This window comes from Aethalodelphis obliquidens, unplaced genomic scaffold (genome assembly GCF_003676395.1).
Source record: "Aethalodelphis obliquidens isolate GAN/ISIS:26980383/991018 unplaced genomic scaffold, ASM367639v1 scaffold12, whole genome shotgun sequence".
Lineage (NCBI taxonomy): Eukaryota > Metazoa > Chordata > Mammalia > Artiodactyla > Delphinidae > Aethalodelphis > Aethalodelphis obliquidens.
The window spans coordinates 12,624,345-12,647,520 of NW_020837956.1; the positions used below are offsets into that span (position 1 = coordinate 12,624,345).

At 34.2% G+C, this 23,176-nt stretch overlaps 1 protein-coding gene across 3 annotated transcripts in view; it reads left to right on the forward strand.

The window, feature by feature from the left end:
- SOS1 (SOS Ras/Rac guanine nucleotide exchange factor 1) overlaps positions 1–23,176 on the forward strand; it is a 152,899-nt gene that overhangs the window by 65,408 nt on the left and 64,315 nt on the right. For all 3 annotated transcript variants that reach the window (XM_027113335.1, XM_027113333.1, XM_027113334.1), the window contains exons 2-6: positions 1,954–2,079; positions 11,810–11,941; positions 13,965–14,129; positions 17,044–17,253; positions 19,759–19,902. In XM_027113335.1, the coding sequence (XP_026969136.1) occupies positions 1,954–2,079; positions 11,810–11,941; positions 13,965–14,129; positions 17,044–17,253; positions 19,759–19,902 (777 nt within the window). The remainder of the gene's footprint in view (positions 1–1,953; positions 2,080–11,809; positions 11,942–13,964; positions 14,130–17,043; positions 17,254–19,758; positions 19,903–23,176) is intronic.

Here is a 23,176-nt window from a genome sequence, read left to right on the forward strand (position 1 = left end):
GAAAAGAGAGTTTAAAAAAGTCGAGAGCCCTCCACCAAAAAAAAAAAAAAAAAAACCCACCATGAAGTGTTAGGATTCAGTTGTCAAGGAAGATAAGTCAACCATGAAGTTAAAGGGTATCTAAGAAAACAGTTTAAGCCAATGAGGGCATGCAATTCAATGTATAAAAATAAAACTGTTCTCAAAAGTTCCAGGGTTTTTTTGGTTTCATTTTTAAAAGTTCTTTTTAATCATGCTTAGTGTTGAAGAGGAGTCTGTTTACAAACAAGTTTCGTTACCTACACAGATTAGTCAGAATGTGATGGCCTGGTGAATAGAAAGCTGAGAAACATGAATTCTGGGTTCTAGTCCATACTCCATCCATTATTTTAAGTGCACAACCATTCAGTCATCTAATAGGATGAGAGATTTGTAAGCAGATCAGTTACAATCAGGTTGGTAATAGCTATACCAAAAATGACAAAAAGTACTTGGGCAGATGATTTAAGCCTTTTGGGACTCAGTTTCTTCACCTGTAAAATAATAGTAAATTGTTTCAAACGTCATAATTAATGTAGCACCCCTCACACAGTTCTGAATTGTCATAATGTTATTTGCCTCTAAAATACTTTTCTTTAAAAAGTATTATAAGTGCATATATATGTTTATATGCATGTCTATGTACTTTTAATATATATTTTAAAATTCATTATATGGTATACTTTATAATAAAATTTCTCCATACATTGAGGCTGTCAAACCCTCAGCTAATGAGGTGTATGTAGTAGGACAGACCATACTAAATGCTCTTGGCTAGTGAGTACTGTGTACTTTCATCCAATGAGAGCTCTGAGAGCTCTACCGTCCTTTAGAGAGTTGAGCATATTTTGAAACATGTATTGTTTGTCTCCTGAAACTGATTTTTCTGCCCTTTTCTAAAGTAGGGAACAGTTTTGACCCATAGTGAGTGACAAAGGGATGCAAGTAAAGACTATCATGCTGGTTATTAAAATGTAAATTTTACAAAAACCGGTGGCCTAAGATGCCTCCAAAGAAATGGTTGAGGAAAATGAAGGTAAAGATTATTGGGCATTTATGAATGAGTGACCATCAAGTTATCTTCCTGAAGCATAGACAGTCTCACATTGTCAAAAGTGCCCATTTTGTGTCCTTTGATGTCGGGTGACTTTGTTCAACAGACATTTATCAAGCTTGTATTATGTGCCATGTACAGCGCTAGATGCTGGGGTTACTTTGATGAATAAGATATATCCCAGTTACTTTGGTGAATAAGATATATCCCTCTTGGATTTTATCATTGGGTAGGAAAGATAGAGTTAAACAAGGGACCCATAGGAGGTCAATTTTTCCCAAGCACTGTGTTGACTAAGTGTTCTAACTACCACTGGTTCTTGGCAAAAACCATATAAACTGCATCTTTTATCCCCAGCTCAGCCTCTCCCTCCCTCTCTATATTCCCACACTCCAGGATAACCATGGTTTAAGAAAAAAAAAGGAAATTATGCAATTAAGTATCTGAATCTCTAGAAACATGTTAATAAGCATGTATGGTGCATGTGGCTGGGAAAAAGGTTAAGAATTCCAGACTTGGGTCATAACATTCAAATCTGTATTTGCAAGCCAGACCATCTTCTTGAATACAAATCCACACTTAAAAAAACAAAATTATGGGCTTCCCTGGTGGCGCAGTGGTTGAGAGTCCGCCTGCCGATGCAGGGGACATGGGTTCGTGCCCCGGTCAGGGAAGATCCCACATGCCGCAGAGCGGCTGGACCCGTGAGCCATGGCCGCTGAGCCTGCGCGTCCGGAGCTTGTGCTCCACAACGGGAGAGGCCACAACAGTGAGAGGCCCGCATACCGCAAAAAAAAACCCAAAAAACAAAATTATTTGTTTCATTTGTCTAATTAGATGAAACAAGCCTACATTTTAATTACTTTGCTTTTTGTTTATAGGTTCAGGGGCAAGTTCATCCTACTCTTGAGTCTAGTGATGATGCTCTTCAGTATGTTGAAGAATTAATTTTGCAGTTACTAAATATGCTATGCCAAGCTCAGCCCCGAAGTGCTTCAGATGTAGAGGTATGATAAATTTTGCCTTGTGTCTAATATGTGTGTTTATTGTAATGTCAGTGAAGGGGGAAAGAGTTTGCTTTTCAGTTCCACAAAATATATATATGGTATTTTAAAATAATGACTGGATTTATTTTAACTTTGTATTGAGTATATGATAGCTTGTATATGTTTTTGCTGTCAAACTATTCCATTATTTGCTTTTAATCTAAAATGAACTTTTATTGGCCTCTAAACATTGCTTCTTGATGCTAGAATGACAAATACACCTTTAAGAGTGGAATTTGTCAAGTGTTTTCATTTGTTTGTTTTTTAAAGCCAGCTGTCATTTCAAAAACATTTCAATTAATCCTTTGATCTTCAGTTGCTAGGTGTATTTTAGATAGAAGTGAACCACTTTCCACCAATTGGAAGGGAGGGAAACATCTAAAAATCTAGGAAGGAAGTTCTGTAATCTACAAAGGTGACATGGCTCCTGTCTTTTTAGGGCTTATAGATTAGTGGAGATACAGGTGGGTATATGGGCGATAACATAATGTGATGTACTATGAGAAAAGTGTATGTGGGAAACGAAAAAATGGGTAAACTAATAACACAGGCTTTGGGGCTTAAGGTGAGCTTCTCAGAACAAGGACCATCTAAATGGAGTTCTTGAGGAGTCAAGATTGAGAGGAGAAGAAAGGAGGCTTGAGTACCAACTATAGAAAACGGGAGATAGAGCTGGAAATACAAAAGGAGTTTTCTGGCAATGATGAAGGATCATTTGACTTTAAAGACCTTGAATGTATAGTATACAAATCTTTGCATTTCTGTGACATTTCTTCTGCAGTACTCGTTTGGGCACAAAAAGGATGGTTGAGTTGAATGGCATTTCACCATGGATATATAATGGCAGAACAGTAGGGCAAGAGAATTGTGGAAATTGGTAGCAGCAGTGCTTTACAACCCTTTTCAGGACACAACACACTAGAATGTAATCATGATTTTGCGGTACACAGTGACTGGGGAGGAGGTGTATCTCTGTCTACCCCAGGCCCTGCTCTGTTCCCCTGAGGGGTGAGGGATTGATATATAGTTATATTCAGTAGGAAGCTCAGCTGAAAAGAGCATCAGAGAATCAAATTGGATAAGGAAAAAAAGTGAAATTTACAAACAGCTGATATTTGAGTGCTTGCTATAGTATCATACACTGGTTTAAACACTTCTATGTTTATGTTTCATTTAAAGTTTTTAATAACCCCATGAAGATGTTGCTGTCTTTTCCTTTAATAAGATATAAGGTCCAGAATATAAGGTCTTGTTCACTACCAAATCCCCAGCACCTAGAATATTGTCTGGCACTAAGAAGGCACTCAGAAAGTATGTGTTGAATGAATTAATGTGGAAACTGAAGCACAGAGAGGTTAAATAAGTTGCCCATGGTTACAGCTAGTAAGTAGTGAAGCCAAGACTCTAACCCAGAAAGCCTAAGCTTTCTGGGCATAAATTCTACTAAACTATTCTGCCAGGTAGGAGAGGGGAAGGTAGATTGGCAAAACATGGAGGGAACAGTATAGGATTTCCCAATAAGATCAGAGAGCTGATAACACTAGAATACCTGAGTGATAGAAATAGAAGAATAGATTGAGATCAGAGACAGAGTTGTTAGAATTTAGGATTTCTAAAGTAACATAGTTACAAAAGCAGGATGTGGCCATGTGGTGGTAGCTGGACTAGACATGAAGGTCCCTATAATGAAGTGTTCAAGGAGTTAAGAGGTCAGAGTATTTTATGTGTCCTTAATTTAAACAATAAAGTCACACAGGATGATGGCAGGACTTTACATGAGAGTGGAAGAGTGATATTCCAGAATCAGCTTGGGGAGTGGAAAAGATGCTAAATCCACCTTCATGTGGGTTTTGGGACAAGGGCATTTCCTGCTCTAGATGTCTTTAGGGGAGATCCAGATTTCAACTGAGGCAAAGAAATATTAAGCAACACTAAGTTACAGAGGTTGTGGATGTAGAAAAGATTGTGTACTATGGAATAGTAATTCATTTTGATTTTTAAAGTAATTCAAAGTAGGTTTATATATTTTTATCCCATTTTTCCGTTGAATTATAAGTAAAATACCTTTTATTCATAATTTCCTTTAGGCATTTATTAACATTGGGTTTTCAGAGTAGATCTTGAATAGAAATGGTTGCCTGACTCTCCTTGTTAACAACTCCGTTTGATCTTTTGGACCCTGATTAGGTTCTCCCACAGTGTTCATAAAATGTAGCATCCAATCCTATACCTAGTGTATTAGAATGGGGTTACAGATCGCATCATCATTCTGATGTTGGTATATTCCAGGTATTTGCTAGTTTGAAAACACTACAAACTCAAATTCAGCTCTTTCCAAATAATGTTGTGCTGTACCTATGTTTATCTAATTTTCTCCTTTTCATTAATATAAAAACTAACAATTTTCCAGTATTGAAGGAGATCTCCATGAATTCTCAAAAATTACTAATGAGTCTCTCAATCTTCCACTTGCACAGATTTAATCATTATGTAGGTACTCACGATTCTAGATAATAAGGGATATTTCATGGCTTTTTAATACTCAGAAAACTTCTGAGATAATGAAGATATTTACCCTCTGCCCTGTTGTGTTATTTTTAAGCAAGTAACTTGGACATTTAAAATAGATGTAGCCATGGGATATTCCAGTGAGCTGATGTTGTGGTTGGGAATGGACTTTTTGAAAGAGAATATATGACAGTAATAGAGTTAGCAATCAGTTGTGTAATAGGCTTCGTAATTTCAAAGTACTGTTATAGACATTTCTGTGCCCTTCCAACAATCCTGTGGAGTAGTTATTGTTCTCCTTGTTTTATATATTAGACAGTTAACCCGCAGAATGGTAGAACGGATTTTTTTAAAAAGATGGAAATCTAGTTCTTTTCCAATCAATAGTCAAATACCCTTCTTTGTGTACCGTTCCTGGAAGGGTATTTATTTAAGAATATGGAGATTGGAGATATTTAGATGAATATAATAGTGTCTTTAGATTCTTTTATCAGGAAATAATTTTCTTTAATTTCTTTAATGCATTTATGGAGCTTTCTTTTAAAATAATAAGGGCCATGACTTTAGCAAGCCCTTCAAATAAATTTTGAGGTAAGGGATAATTCATAAAAAAAATTAATTTGAAGGCCGTATAAAAAATGTGCTTTAAGAAATAGAGCAGTCTGATTTAGTGGAATATGTGAATTTTACTTCTGAAGAATACATTTTGATTACTTTAAAGTATAAGCATAATTCAAAGTAGGGTGGCAATTCTTGCTTAATATTCGGCCCCTAGGGGATTTGTTTCAATGAAAAACTAAAAGTGATTTTTAGTTGCCCTATAGTTTTAGGAAAATAGATACTTCAGAAGTGCTTGAAAACTAATGGGTTACATACGTATCTATAATCTTGCTTATGCTAATTTAAAAGTTTTGATAAATTGTGCTACAGGTTATTACAGACTATGAACTATCGTAGTTCAAATGAATGGGATTTTGTTTTGTTGATGTAGCTAATGTTCACTAATCCATGGCACCAATATTTGAGTATCCACTATTTGTCAGGCAGTGTTCCAGATGAATAAGGTAGTATATATAAACTCCCTGGGAATGCAGAGAAGGGGTATATGTTATTTGGTCCTGTCTTTTTAAAATTATGTTTTAAAAGATAGTGTATAAAAATTCCTCCAATCTGGTTTGCTCTCCCTCTCCTCATTTTGTATATTTAGTCGTTTTAAAAGTAGAAGTAAAACCAGTAGTATTTTTTCTGATATATCCCTGATAAAGTATATATTTATTTATTTAAAAATTTTTATTTTATTGAAGTATAATTGAGTTACAATATTGTCTTAATTTCTCCTGTACAGCAGTGATTCAATCATACATATATTGTTTTTCATATTCTTTTCCATTATGGTTTATTATAGTATATTGAATATAATAGTTCCCTGTGCTATACAGTAGGACCTTGTTGTTTATCCATAAGTATATTCTTTTTTTAAAAAATTAATTAATTAATTTATTTTTGGCTGCGTTGGGTCTTCAGTGCTGCTGGTGGGCTTTCTCTAGTTGCGGTGAGCGGGGGCTACTCTTCGTTGCGGTGTGCGGGCTTGTCATTGCAGTGGCTTCCCTTGTTGCAGAGCATGGGCTCTAGGTGTGCGGGCTCCGTTGTGGCACTCGGGCTCAGTAGTTGTGGCGCGTGGGCTTAGTTGCTCTGTGTCATGTGGGATCTTCCCGGTCCAGGGCTCGAACCCATGTCCCCTGCACTGGCAGGCAGATTCCTAATCACTGTGCCTCCAGGGAAGTCCCCCATAAGTATATTCTTTTAAATTTCTTAAGTCTTGTTCTTTCATAATTGTACTTGTTTTTATTTCTCTCTGGTTGACTAGACTGATTTCCATTTGTAATATCTTTTTTTCCTGTTTCCCTTTCTCGCCTGTGTGTCCTGTATTTAACCAACTTTAATTTCTTAGGACACTGATAGATTTTTCCTCTCATTTAACTCAGGCTTTCTTGGACTCTTTTTTTTTTTCATATATATATATATGTGTGTGTGTGTGTGTGTATATATATATTCTCTTTCAGATTCTTTTCCCTTATAGGTTATTGCATAATACTGAGTATAGTTCCCTGTGCTATACAGTAGATCCTTGTTGGTTGGTTATCTATTTTTTTTAACATCTTTATTAGAGTATAATTGCATTACAGTGGTGTGTTAGTTTCTGCTTTATAACAAAGGGAATCAGCTATATGTATACATATATCCCCATATTTCTTCCCTCTTGCATCTTGGTTATCTGTTTTATACACAGTAGTTTGTATGTTTATCCCGGCCTATTAATTTATCCCCATTCCCACCCCCTTTCCCCTTTGGTAACCGTAAGTTTGTTTTCTGTGTCTGTGAGTCTCTTTCTGTTTTGGAAGTAAGTTTATTTATGTCTTTTTTTCTTTCTTTTAGATCCCACATATAAGCGATATCATATAATTGTAATTGTCTTTCTCACTTAGTAGGATAATCTCTGGGTCCATCCATATTGCTGCAAATGGAATAATTTCATTCTTTTTTATGGCTGAGTAATATTCCATTGTATATATATATCACATCTTCTATATCCATTCATTTGTTGATGGACAATTAGGTTGATTCCATGTCTTGGCTATTGTAAATAGTGCTGCAGTGAACATTGGGGTGCATGTATCTTTTTGAATTAAGGTTTTCTCTGGATGTATCCCCAGGAGAGAGATTGCAGGATCATATGGTAGCTCTATTTTTAGTTTTTTGAGGAACTTCCATACTGTTCTCCATAGTGGCTGCACCAATTTACATTCCCACCAACAGTGTAGGAAGGTTCCTTTTTTCCATACCTTCTTCAGCATTTATTATTTGTAGACTTTTTGATGATGGCCATTCTAACCGGTGTGAGGTGGTACCTCATTGTAGTTTTGATTTGCATTTCTCTAATAATTAGCGATGTTGAGCGTCTTTTCATGTGCCTTTTGCCCATCTGTATGTCTTCTTTGGAATAATGTCTATTTAGGTCTTCTGCCCTTTTTTTGATTGGGTTGTTTGTTTTTTTTGATATTGAGCTGTATGAGCTGTTTGTATATTTTGTAAATTAATCCCTTGTGAGTCTCATCATTTGCAAATGTTTTCTCTCCCATTCTATACGTTGTCTTTTCATTTTGTTTATGGTTTCCTTTGCTGTACAAAAGCTTTTTAAGTTTTATTAGGTCCCATTTGTTTATTTTTGTTTTTATTTCCATTTCTCTAGGAGAGGGATCCAAAGAGATATTGCTGCGATTTATGTCAGAGAGTGTCTTGTCTATGTTTTCCTCTAGGAGTTTTATAGTATCCGATCTTAAATTTAGGTCTTTAATCCATTTTGAGTTTATTTTTGTGTATGGTATTAGAAAACGTTCTAGTTTTATTCTTTTACATGTAGCTGTCCAGTTTTCCCAGCGCCACTTATTGAAGAGACTGTTATTTCTCCGTTGTATATTTCTGCCTCCTTTGTCATAGATTAATTGACTATAGGTAAGTGGGTTTATTTCTGGGCTGTCTTGTTCCATTGATCTATAGTTCTGTTTTTGTGCGTGTACCATACTGTTGTGATGACTGTAGCTTTGTAGTATAGTCTGAAGTCAGGGAGCCTGATTCCTCCAGATTTGTTTTTCTTAAGATTGCTTTGGCTATTCAGGGTCTTTTGTGTTTCCATACAAATTTTAAAAAATCTTGTTATAGTGCTTTGAAAAATGCCATTGGTAATTTGATAGGGATTGCATTGAATGCTGTAGATTGCCTTGGGTAGTATGGTCATTTTGACAATATTGATTCATCCAGTCCAAGAACACAGTATATCTTTCCATCTGTTTGTGTCTTCTTTGATTTCTTTCATCAGTGTCTTATAATTTTTGAAGTACAGGTCTTTTGCCTCCTTAGGTAGGTTTATTCCTAGGTATTTTACTCTTTTTGATGTGATGGTAAATGGAACTGTTTCCTTAATTTCTCTTTCTGATCTTTCATTGTTGGTGTATAGAAATGCAACAGATTTCTGCATATTAATTTTGCATCCTGCAACTTTCCTGAATTCATTGGTGAGCTCTAGTTGTTTTCTGTTAGTGTCTTTAGGATTTTCTATGTAGAGCGTGATGTCATCTGCAAACAGTGACAGTTTTAGTTCTTTTATTCCAATTTGGATCCCTTTTATTTCTCTTTCCTTTTATCTTAGACTTTTTTCCCCGTGAGCTGAATTCTTAAATTTTAAAAGTTTGCATTTCCTTTCCCATTCATTTTTTCTTTAACTTTCTTTTCCTTCACATCCTGAAGAATCTTTGTAATTTCTAATAAGTTTGCCATTCACATTTTGATTTCCCAAGTGATTTCACAGTATTTTCTACCTTTCTAGACAGAAAAAAAAAAATTCTTCTACACATTCTAAGCCTTTATTACTATTAATAGCACTTCAAAAGTACCTCCAGGTCTGAATATTTACACTGAAGTGCATGTGTAGGAATTTTTATAGATCCTAGAATGTTTCTATTGGAATTGATCATCAAGATTATCTATTTAGACACCTTTATTATGTAAAGGAAAAGACAAGGTTCTGCTAATAAGAGACAGAGCTGAATTGCAAACCTAGCTCTCTATCTTTTATTTTTCCCAAAGCCACTAAATATCAATCAAGGTGGAATTTCTCAATTTAAAACAAAACTATTAATCTTGAAAGTGGCATCTTGAAAGAGTATCTTGAAAGAGTAATAGACTTTATTTAATTCATGAATCTTTCATTGATCATTTCTCCTTGGGCTTCTTTACCTTAAATTATATAAGATAATTATAAAAATAAATTTTATTTTGCTCTAAAATTGTAATTAAATTTGCCACTACAAGATACAAAGTATTTCTTTCAGTCTGGCCTTTCCACATTCAAGGCATCTATTTTGACCCTATTAATCTTTCCCATGACCTTTGGTATTACCTCATAAATATACAGTCCAGTAATACACAAGTAAGTTTAAAATGTTTTCTTCATCATTATTATTTTCCCTTTCTTGCCTTCTCTTTTAGCATTCCTGACTTTCCTTCCCCTTCTTTCTCAAAACAATAGATAAACTCAGAATTAGGTTGATAAAATTGAGATGGGCAAGGATTGCTGTTCTGTTTTCTTTCTCTTCTACCTCAACCCCTGCCTACAGTTTGCCTTGTAACTCTACTGATGATTTTTCTTCAAAGATATATGTTAAATGTATTTAGAATTATTAGATTGAGTTCACCTTCTGTTCTGTTCTCCTGCTTTCTATCACCACTACACAGCAGTGCTTTTTAGATTCTAGGTCATCACCCCTTATGCCCAACTAACATTTTTATAAATGAATAGGAAAAATCAGTACATTGCCTATAGTAAAAGAAGGTTTTGTTTTATGAAACTTTGTTCCAGTGTACTATGTATGTGATATACAAGAATGTAATGTAAAATGTATTAAGATTTCTTACTATGCATTGAGGTCCCCCCCACCAAAAAAATGTTAGCCATAGGGCTATACTATTATAAGGTCTGTAATCATTTATTCAGTTAACCATGGGTTAAACCCATCAGTATGAAATTTTTAATTGGGAATCATGGTAAAGTTAGTCCTAAATCTCTTGTCATTTTTGGATTATCAAGTCTATAGTATTGATTTGGAAAAAAGGAAAAGAATTCTTGTTTTGGACATTCTTTTCCACCCTTTTCCTTCTTCCTTTGTTAGTCCTTTTTCACCTGCCGAACTCCCCCAGTATTTTGGACCTTTGTATTGCCTTTATTATATGAGGGTGTAGCATCCTAGCAAATAGCTTTTCAACTAGACATTTGAAAATGTCTGTAAACTCCATTTTTAACTACAATAATTTCTGTGATTAGATTTAAAATGATCACTTCTTTTTTTTTTTTTTTTTTTTTTTTTGCGGTACACGGGCCTGTCACTGCTGTGGCCTCTCCCGTTGCGGAGCACAGGCTCCGGACGCGCAGGCCCAGCAGCCATGGCCCACGGGCCCAGCCGCTTTGCGGCATGTGGGATCCTCCTGGACCGGGGCAGGAACCCGTGTCCCCTGCATCGGCAGATGGACTCCCAACCACTGCGCCACCAGGGAAGCCCTAAAATGATCACTTCTTATATTTAGAAGCTGACTTATCCTTGAACATAGATGAAGAGAAAATTTCTTAAATTTGAATGGGTTAAACTATTTTCAGTTTATAAATTTGTTATTAACATGTCCTGGAATCAATGTTTCCTTTCCCTCCACAGAATATCACATAGCAATCTTTTTCATTTTCCATCTTAGTAGCAATTGACAAAACTTTTAATTTACACTTACAATCAGGAGTGATGTTAAACAGTTTTTATATATTACTAACTAAATACGGAGCAATTTAAAATACATGTTAAAATTGTGTAATAGCGACCTCTACTGGTTTTAATTATGGTATACTGAAAGTGGATTTTAAAAACTTCAGAGCATGAAAGTAGTACCTTTTGTTTGAAGTGAATTATATTAGTTTATTAAAGTCGGGAAATTCAGCTTTTACATGAGTTCTTTCACTTTCAATGGAAATTCTAACCGGATAACTGCTGGATTAAAATGAAATATCTTGATAAAAATTAATAACCTGTGGAAGATTCAAACTCTAATGATAAGCTACAGTGTATTAAAGTTGCTGTTACTAATGTAAACCCTTGATTTCCATGATTTATAAATAGTTTTGAAGTCAAGTACCTTTGCATGATAGATAAAGGAAAAAATTCTTAGAAGTTTCAAGTAGAAAATACTATTTTAGTTTGTAATTGGTGTTGAAATAAAGGACAAATGAACTGGATTTAGATATTTTCTTTTTAAGCTTAGGTCTTGTTCCTTGAAATTTTGTATAAGTAATGTTTTAAATAGCATCTACTCATTCTTGTCATTAGCTTTACCACAGTGAAGTTGAAATTCAGGATGTGATTTTTCCCCTAGTTAATAGAAGGAACATTTAGTCTCTTAATTGCATAATTAAGAAACTAGTACATTGGCAGTTATGGTTTTCTCTTAGCTTAGGTATGTTTGTAGTATAAATTATACTACATGTGAAAGCCTGCTTTTGGTATTCTTTGATTTTAAAAGTAAATTGTAAGTGAAGAGCACTATTTAATATATTTGTTGCTTAGTTGTTATTTTCCTATTTTCCAAGGAACGTGTTCAAAAAAGTTTCCCTCATCCAATTGATAAGTGGGCAATAGCTGATGCCCAGTCGGCTATTGAAAAGAGGAAGCGAAGAAACCCTTTATCTCTCCCAGTAGAAAAAATTCATCCTTTGTTAAAGGTAAAACTGAAATACTGCCTTCTTGCCTTTTAAAAGCAAAATAAAACCCATGATTTTCAAACACAAAGAGTATGTTTTACGGATAATAGAGTCAACTGAAGAGTGACATTTTCTCGTTTTACATTTTCCAGGAATTTATGTCATGGGGAGGGATGATATAATAGGAAACTATAAGTTGAACAACATGACTTAAAGTAATTTCATACCAACAGTAATAATCAAGCAAATTGAAAGCACTAAGAAAAGTTATAATTGTGGATTTTGTTCATCTCAGATGTTAATAGAACCTCAAAGAGAACTTGTAAAACTCCTTTTTTTGTTGGCTAGACCTAAGTGTCCCTATAAATCCTTCACATAGTTAGACGTGTAGGGACCTCTGTGAGACTGCCATAGGGCTATGTGTAATCTCTGAACAAAAATTCCATAAAGATCACCTATACTATTTAGTCCTATTTGTCATTTATATTAGTCAGTCAGTTGAATCTCTCCAGAACTAATAGAAAAAATAACTGCTGGGAACTCTAATAATGTGATTTCTTTTTTATTTAATACAATGAACAAACTATTGATTAACTCTCACATCAAAAATATAGGTATGATAATAATTAAAACCTTAATAATACTTCTCTGATATCAATAATTTTATGTGTACTATAATACAAGTAAAATGCTAATGCTTGCATACATTATCTGTAGGTTTTATTATTCAACAGAGTTAATTATTATCATCCCCACTTTGTAGATGAGATAACTGAGGCAGAAGGTGATTAAGCAACTTTTAGTTCACAGGACTCTAAGTGAATAGCATTAGGAAATCCACGTCAGTTTGATCTTGTACAAGATTTAAGACTGAACACTTGGGTGATTAAGACTATCAAAAGGTTACGTTTTGTCCTTTGTTGTTTGAATAGAAATATCTACCTATATCTTACTAACTGGTCTGAGGAAGTAAGTTCAAGTTATAGAAAATTACTAAGCTGTTAGTCATTGCACTTCTTTATAATTCTCTTTTCATGATTTTTATAGCCATACTTTGAATTATATTCTAAGAGAATTAACAAGTTGAGGTATGTGCATGCTGTATTAATGATTCTAAATGTTGCATTTTAGGGTCTAATTGTGGGTATCATTTCAATTTATTAATATATCCATATCACTATAAACAGTTAATAGTTTTTACATATTCTTAAAGGTAAATGCAACCTGTTCCCAACTTATAAGTAAACTTTTTTTTTTAAGTATAGTTGATCTACAATGTTATATTAGTTTTAGGTGAACAACATAGTGATTCAATATTTTTAGAGATTATACTCCATTTAAAGTTGTTATAAAATATATAAGTAAACTTATTATTTTGAAGGTTTTTTTCTTAATTGGATTGTTTACAAAATAGAATTTATTTTCCTATAGGAATTGGTCAGCCCCACAAAAGCCCATACTCTCTTTGAAGTCTAATAATAGGACTATTTAATGTGCCCTTAATAACCACTGTTGTTCAGCAAGACATAGCATGAATTTTTTTCCATAGAAACAGCCCAGATACCAGGAATGAATGTACCACTAGGGTTTTTAGGAAGCCCAGGTTCCTTTGGAAAGAAGGATAGAGGTATAAGGATGGTAGATATTCCCAGATACCAATAATATATTAACTCTTGTTCTGCATAAAGGAAAAAACCCTCATTTGTCATTCTTAATTCCAGGTATTCTGAATTAGGTAACAATGAGCATTTTTCCCCTCCCCCAAACTTGGGCTTCCATTCCTAGTTTAGGGATTATCTATTTACTTACCTGTACTTCTTAAGTATTTTACATGATCATAGGTAATTTTGCCTTACCTTTTCTTAGTTTACATTTTCAAATAGCAATATGTATATTATTCATAGATGAACTACTTAAAATTAAATGCTGTTGATAATCACACGCCTCAGTAAAAGTTAAGCTAAACTGTATACACTTTTTAAAAACTCAGTGTGTCAAATTTGTAGTAAATAATTTTAAACATGCTTTTCTTTTAATTTTTCAGGAGGTCCTAGGTTATAAAATTGACCACCAGGTTTCTGTTTACATAGTAGCAGTATTAGAATACATTTCTGCAGACATTTTAAAGCTGGTGGGGAATTATGTGCGAAATATACGGCATTATGAAATTACAAAACAAGATATTAAAGTGGCAATGTGTGCTGATAAGGTAGGATACAGATCTATATGTTTTGTTCTTAAATTTTTATTCATGACTTACTGGGTGCTAACATACTACTTAGACTGAATAAAATTGTATATTGTTTGTTAGGACATACTTTTAGTACTCTAATGGCAAGAACTCCAGATATCACTTTATGTAAATAAAGTATTATATATATAGTATTTAAATGTGTTTAAGTATGTCATGTAGCTTTTCTTTTATGTGTTGCTGCATGTAGGGTTAATAACAGTAATAATCTCTTATTAGCGAATTTCTTAAATTTTTATTTGCATTGGAAGACTTAGAAGATTATGGATTTACTTGAAAAGAATATTCAAAAATGTAAAAATACTGGGTTGGCCAAAAGTTTCATTCGTAAGATGGCTCTCTAGTAGCGCTTAGTTGTCTTTAACTTCATTTGAAACAGTTTTGTTAGATTGTATTGTGACAGCTGCCATTTCAGTATGCATTTAAAAAAGACTTATCAAAATTGGTGAATTTTTGTGTAGCCATTTTAATATTGAAGATGTAAGAAAAACAACATTTTCGGCATATTATGCTGTATTATATCAAGAAAGGTAAAAATGCAACTGAAACACAAAAAAAGATTTGTGCAGTGTATGGAGAAGGTGCTGTGACTGATCAAACGTGTCAAAAGTGGTTTGGGATATTTCGAGCTAGAGATTTCTCTCTGGATGATGCTCAACAGTCAGGTAGACCATTTGAAGTTGATAGCGAGCATATGGAGACATTAAATGAGAACAGTCAACGTTATACCACGTGGGAGATAGCTGACATACTCAAAATATCCAAATCAAGCATTGAAAATCATTTGCACCAGCTTGGTTATGTTAATCGCTTTGATGTTTGGGTTCCACATAAGTTAAGTGAAAAAAATCCTTGACCATATTTCCGCCTGCAATTCTCTGCTGAAATATAATTAAAACATTCCATTTTTTAAACAAATTGTGATGGGCGATGAAAAGTGGATATTGTACAACAGTGTGGAACGGAAGAGATCGTGGGGCAAGTGGGGCAAGATCCCACCAACCACACCAAAGGCCGGTCTTCATCCAAAGAAGGTGATGTTGTGTATATGGTGGGATTGGAAGGGAGTCCTCTATTATGAGCTCTTCTGGAATACCAAATGATTAATTCCAGTAAGTACTGCTCCCAACTAGACCAACTGAAAGCAGCACTCGACGATAAAGCATCCAGAATTAGTCAACAGAAAATGCATCATCTTCCATCAGAATACCGCAAGACCACATGTTTCTTTGATGACCAGGCAAAAACTGTTACAGCTTGGCTGGGAAGTTCTGATTCATCCGCCGTATTCACCAGACATTGCACCTTCGAATTTCCATTTATTTCAGTCTTTACAAAATTCTCTTAATGGAAAAAATTTCAATTCCCTGGATGACTGTAAAAGACACCTGGAACAGTTCTCTGCTCAAAAAGCTAAAAAGTTTTGGGAAGGTGGAATTATGAAGTTGCCTGAAAAATGGCAGAAGGTAGTGGAACAAAATGGGTGAATACGTTGTTCAATAAATTTCTTGGTGAAAATGTATCTTTTATTTTTACTTAAAAACGAAGGAACTTTTTGGCCAACCCAATACTAAATTCTTGAGAGTTTAATTTCTTTGCCTAGCTTTCTTTATGTTTTTTTTTCCTAGCTTTCTTTAGATACTACTTGTATGGTTTTACTATGATTATGTTAAGAGCAAACATTTATTGAAAGTTAAGCATATATGCGACTTATCTCATTTGGTCCTTATGATATCCCTCTAAGGTAGATGCTCTTATCTACATTTTATAAAAGGGAAACTGAAGTTCAGAGAGATAAAGAAATTGGTCTAGAATTTTCTGAGAAGTTTCAAAGCCTAGACGTGCACTCCAGATCTGAGTCTAAGTCATTGCGCTGTACTGTCTCAGTAATTTTATTTTATAAAAATGAGTTTTCAGAAAAGAAAATACTTTCTGATGAAGCATTTCACTCCCTTTTTTCCAACTATTATTGATTCGGAATATTCTTTCTGATTGCTGAATCCACTTAAATATATTTTAGTATATTTGTTCTTTCAGAATGTAAAAATCACCTCATCTGAAGGATTTCAGATGCTTTTATTTTTTAATGAATGAGTATTTGATTTTAAAATAGTTATTTTTCAATGAATATAAAATATTTGATACTTTTAAGTGAATTGATAAAATATTTCTGAGTATGTAGTACGTGCTCACACAGAGAAGAGATGCAAGAGAAATATAGAACGAGACTGTAAATTTGATGAAAGGGTACTTACATTTGTGAAACAAGCAGAAAGTAATACAAGATAAAATATTTTATTATGTTATAGGGATAATGATGTTGAAGTTCACAGGAGGGAAAAGATAAGGTTTAGCAAGAGTAGTAATAGTAGACTTCTTGGATAATGATGTTGAAGTTCACAGGAGGGAAAAGATAAGGTTTAGCAAGAGTAGTAATAGTAGACTTCTTGGAAAAAAACAGGACTTATTTTGATCAATCACCAACAAACGTAGGAATTATTCAAATATGAATTATGTGAGGCCCTGGAATGAAGTGGTGATGTCAAGGTTATGAAACAGAGGAAACTAAGAGAGAAATCCAAGACAAGATTTGGAAACAAATTAGAAGTAATACACGGTTAACAAGAGAGACAGACAGACAGATACTTGTATTGACAGAGAACTTGGAAGAGGCAGTTTGTGATACCTGATGTAGAATTTTTGTCTTAGAGAAGCTGTGGAGGGGGAAATGACATTATATCCGAGAAGAGGTAATTGTGTGTCTGCTTATTATCATTTAAGAACTGTATTCAAATAATAGCTTAGGGTGCTTCACTTCAAGTTGAACTACAGATTCATATTTTATTATACTTTTTTCTATCTCTGACTGTAGGTATTGATGGATATGTTTCATCAAGATGTAGAAGATATAAATATATTATCTTTAACTGATGAAGAGCCTTCCACCTCAGGAGAGCAAACTTATTATGATTTGGTAAAAGCATTTATGGCAGAAATTCGACAATACATAAGGGAACTTAATTTAATTATAAAAGTTTTTAGAGAGCCCTTTGTCTCCAATTCAAAATTGTTTTCAGCTAACGTAAGTATCATTGAATAAATGTATATCATTGCATGTGTTGTTAATTTTACATGACCACTCAAATCTGAATTTGTATAGTTCATGATTGCTAATTGGTCCACTTTTTAAAAGTAGTGGGATTTAATTCATCATGACTGTGATCAAAAATAAAGTTGCTACAACAGTTTTGATAAATTAAACATCAGAAATTAAAAGACAAAATCTAAACTAGACTGATAGTGTAAGTACAAATGAATTCACAGACTCTTCCATGTACTCCAAAGAATAAAACGTCTTGTTTAGGTGGAAGGTTTCTATGTTTAATTTGACTCATTTGTATCATTGAACCAACACTTCATCAGGGCTGCCTATATTTTTGATGCCATACTTGGCAATGGGGATTCAAAGATGAATAAAAAACCGTTCTTCTGTCAAGTTTAGTCCAGTCAAGACAGAAATGTAAACTTTAAGTTGCAATACAATGTGGTAATTACCATAAACAGAAGTATGACAACAGTATTTTGGGGAGCACAAAGGAAGGTGCCAATAACTGAAAATTAGAGAAGGGACTGCTGATCTTATAGTAGTAATTAGACCAACCTTATTGGGTCCTGGAGAAATGCTAAATGGGAACAGTTGAGATTGTCTAAGGGAGTTGCATTCTAGTAATTTCTAGAACTGTAGCTACATAGTCACAGGTGACTGATGGAGAAGTGGTGCTCACAACAGAGGCTGAGACTGGTATTCACTCACTGTTATGGCAATGAGCAGACGTTAAAAAATAAAGGAGTGGATTTTGAGTCGCACAAATCTGTAAATATAGTAAAAAAACATTGAATTGTTCACTTTAGGATGAATTGCATGGTATGTAAATTATATTTTAATAAAGTTGTTTAAAAACAAAGTGGTAAAGAATAGGCAAAGATTTCTTAGGACACAAAAATCAAGAACCATAAAATTAAAAATTAATGAATTAGACTTCATTAAAATGAAAAAAACTTTTGCTCTTTGAAAAGCATTGTCAGAAAAATTAAAATGTAAGCCACAGATTGTAGGAACCTGTTTGAATTACATATATCTAACAAAGGGTTTGTATTCAGAATATATAAAGAACTTTTGCAGTTCTCAATAATAAGAAAAACAGCCTGATATTTTAGGTGGGCAAAAAATTTGAACACTTTATAAAAGAAGGTATGCCAGTGACCAAAAAGCACATCAAAAGATGCTCAACATTAATAGTCATAAGGAAAATGCAAATTAAGACCATAATGAGACACTACTACACACTCATTAGAAAAGCTAAAATTAAAAAGACTGACAATACTGAATGTTGAAAAGCATGTGGAGCAACTGCTTTTGGGAATGTAAAATTCCCACATTGCTTGTGAGAATGTAATCTGGTATAAATATTTAGGAAAAGAATTTGGTAATTTCATATAATATTAACCATAAGGTAGCCATACAACCTAGCAATTCCACTACAAAATCACAGTTGGGTAAAACATCCCTTCAAAGTTCAAAATAGACCAGTGGATTTTAATGTGCAAAATTTATATAGTTTCAGATTCTACGTTGCAACTAACCTTTAAGAAGCTACCATTTATTGACTTGTATAATACCATAAAAAGATATTCACTCCATATATATGAGATTTCCAGAATAGGCAAATCCATAGAGATAGAAAGTGGATTAGTAGTTGCCAGAGACTGGGGATGGGTGTGTCGGGGAAGAATGGAGAGGGCTACTACTGGACACAGCCTTTCTTTTTGAGGTGATGAAGATGTTCTAGAATTTGATGGTAGTGACGATTGAACAGGCTGTGAATATGTGAAAGTACACTTTAAAAGGGTGGATTTTATGGTACGTGACATATCTCAGTGAAGAAACTATGCAGAAAAAGAAAAGGGTATCCACAGTTATTTGAATAGACTCCTCCATTTTCCAACTACATGTCTTTGTAAAGCTAGATTTTCTTCATATGCTTTAACCAAAGCAACATATCACAACAGATTGAATGCAGAAATATACATGAAAAGCCAGCTATCTTCTATTAAACTAGGTGTTAGAGATTTGCAAAAATGTAAAACAGTGCCATTCTCCTCACTAAGATTTTTAGTTGTTCTAGAAAAATATAGTTACTTTTCACAAAAGAACTCTTTATTGTTATTTTTAAATGAATTAAATGTTTTATAATTTTCTTGGTTTTAATTTCTAATATAGTAAATGTTGATAGTAAATAATTTCTAATATAGTAAGCAAAAGCTCTTTGGAGTTTTCAGTAATTTTTAAGAGTGTGAAGGAGTCCTGAGAACCAAAAGTTTGAGAACCAGTGACCTAGAGAAATGTTTTTTGCAAACTGTACTTCATTGCCAAAGGAATTCTTTGTCTTTTACTTATATTTGTAAGTTGTTAAAATTTCTCACTGTATCTGCCATGTTAAATTTCATGATTATAAAATGACTTACTGGCTCAAAATTTGTTTTATTATACCACCTAACTGAATTCATGTGTTTTTCATCCCAACAGGATGTAGAAAATATATTTAGCCGTATAGTGGATATACATGAACTTAGTGTAAAGTTACTGGGCCATATAGAAGATACTGTAGAAATGACAGATGAAGGCAGTCCCCATCCATTAGTAGGAAGTTGCTTTGAAGACTTAGCAGAGGTAAGTAATTATACACCAAAAAAGTCTGCATCTAGAAGGCCCGACATTTGAATTAAAATTGGAATCTGAATTCTTGTTTCCAGCTAACATATACATTAACTGCTGACTACTCAACTATATTGCCTCTTCCTCAAAGGGTCATTGTCAGTATTTGTTTCCATTATCTCACGAAACTTAGAAAAAGTAGTTTCTCATCATTATAAAAAACAGATCCCACAGCTGACACTTAATTGGCTATCTTATCAATGAAGAGGCCACAGAACTTGGACCTGAGGTCAAACTACTTGTGTTCCAGTCTAAAATCTGCTACTTAGTAGTTGTATGTGTCCGTGGGCAATTTACTTCCCATCTCTAAACTTCTCTAGCTATATTTGTAAAAGAAAGATAATAATAGGACTCAGGATTTTTTGAAAGTTAAATAACTTTCCTGAAATATTTAGCTAACCAGCTTCATACAGCTACTTAATATATGGTAACTGTGCATAATTATTTAGAATAGGAGGGATAAAGTGAATAGGGAAATCAAGTCCAGGACCTAGATGATTCAGATATCATAGGGGGAGAAAAATGATAACCTTCTCCTTGATATGTCAAGTGCTAAAATACTGAGTTAGCCCTTACAAGTTAGCATTGATAGTCATTCTGAAATTTCTAGCTCTTTGTTCTCATTTCGAAATCAACTATATCTTTTTTTTTTTTTTTGCGGTACGCGGGCCTCTCACTGTTGTGGCCTCTTCCGTTGCGGAGCACAGGCTCCGGACGCGCAGGCTTAGCGGCCATGGCTCACGGGCCCAGCCGCTCTGCGGCATGTGGGATCTTCCCAGACCGGGACATGAACCCGTGTACCCTGCATCGGCAGGCGGACTCTCAACCACTGCGCCACCAGGGGAGCCCTGAATATTTTTTTTATAAATTTGTTTATCTTATTTATTTTTGGCTGCTTCGGGTCTTCATTGCTGTGCACAGGCTTTCCTCTAGTTGCGGAGAGCGGGAGCTACTCTTCATTGCGGTGCACAGGCTTCTCATTGTGGTGGCTTCTCTTGTTGCAGAGCCAGGCTCTAGGTGTGTGGGCTTCAGTAGTTGTGGCACACGGGCTCAGTAGTTGTGGCTTGCAGGCTCTAGAGCACAGGCTCAGTAGTTGTGGTGCACAGGCTTAGTTGTTCTGCGGCATGTAGGATATTCCCGGACCAGGGCTCGAACCCGTGTCTCCTGCATTGGCAGGCAGATTCTTAACTGCTGTGCTCCCAGGGAGGCCCAAGCTACTGAATATTTTAAAAACCAAACTGTTTTTTTTTTTAATTTAAAAGGGAAGGTAAACTAAACTTCTCAGCACATAAAATGGGCTTGTATTCAGAAGATAAGAAAAACTAAACAACTGTAAACTCTCTTTAAAATTTAGAAAAATTTATAGATAATAACAAACTTTATTTGATTTTAAAACATTTAGGAAAATCACCAAAAGAATAGAAATACTACCTATATCTTACAATGTACAAGAACTGTAGGAACACTTTTTAATCTTTTCCACTGGTAATAGGAAAGAATAATGAAGTAAAGAAAAAGTAAAGTAACCTCATTTAAAATGGCATAGTACAGTTGGCCTTCTGTATCACCAGATGTGGAACCCACAGATACAGAGGGCTGACTGTAATATGATACAAATAAATCCAACTACATTATACTACTATGTTAGTAACTCAGTATATGTAAACTGATGAAACTCGCCTATTTAAAGAAAGTACTTATTTTTTATTTTTAAAAGTCCATTTCTTGCAGCTTGTAGAGACACACCCAAAACAGAACCACAGAAATATTTAAAATAAAGGGATTGGGCTTCCCTGGTGGCGCAGTGGTTGAGAGTCCGCCTGCCAATGCAGAGGATACGGGTTCGTGCCCTGGTCCAGGAAGATCCCACATCCCATGGAGCGGCTATGCCCATGAGCCATGGCCACTGAGCCTGCGCGTCTGGAGCCTGTGCTCTGCAACGGGAGAGGCCACAACGGTGAGAGGCCCGCATACTGCAAAAAATAAAATAAAATAAAGTAAAGGGATTGAAAAGTCAACATATGAAAACAAATAAAGGGAAGCTAGTATATAAATATCAATTGATATAATTAGGAAAAGTAAGCTTGGTGGGGAGGACATTAGAGAGGAACACTACCTAAATAGGAAAAGGGACAACGTCATGAAGATACAACAATCATGAATGTATGTGTACCTGATTATAAAGCCTCAAAATATAAGAAATAGAAACTGACAATTACGAGAAATGGAAAAAAATTTACTATCATGATAGGAAATTGTAGCACATCTCTATCACAAACAGAAAAAAGATTAAGGCTATAGAAGTTAAAATAAGAAAATGAACAGGTTTGATTATGTATATATGGATGATTCTAGATTCATTTCAAGATACCAGTTATATTTACAAAAAGTGGTTACAGTATTAGATAAAAAAGGAAGTCTCAAATATTACATAATAGCATATAAACCATCTTTTCTGACTATGAAATTAAATTAGAAATCACAATAAAAAGTTATTAAAATACTAGGAAGTCTTAAAAATGAATTTCTAAATATCTCATGGATTAAAGAGGCAGTGACAATGAAAATTACAAAATACTTGAAATTGAGCAAAAGTGAAAGTACTATATACAAAACCCTGTAAGATGCAACTAAAGCAATGCATAAAGAAAAACTTACAGTTTTAGACATATATTTTAAAAAGTAGATATAACTAAAAATAAATGAGTAAAGGTTTCAATCCAAGAAACAGGAAAGATAATGTAAATTTGAGAGTTGATAATAATAGAAACAACATAAAGGAAGTAATAGAAGAACAGAATTAATGAACTAGAAAGCACACAACAGATAGAACAAAACCTCTAATAATGTTGATCAAGGGAGAAAAAAGGAAAAGCATAAATATTAAGAAGAAAAAGTTATAACTAACTACAGATTGCAACTTCTAAAATCATTCAGGAATGCTGAGATCCATTTGAAAATTTTTGAGAACTGGGATGGAGTGGTTAACTTTTTAAAAAATATAAAATAGGAAAATTGACTTAAGAAATAGATATCCTAAAAAAAAAATAGATATCCTAATTAACTTAAAAACCATTAAAAATTGAATAATCAAATCTATGTGTCAACAAATGACATGAGGCATACACTAAGTATTAGGAGTTTTACCAGTCTTCAAGAAACAGTTAACCTTACTCTTTTGAAAGTTGTCCACTGCTCCATTCAGTTTAGAAATAGTACCATAAGGTAT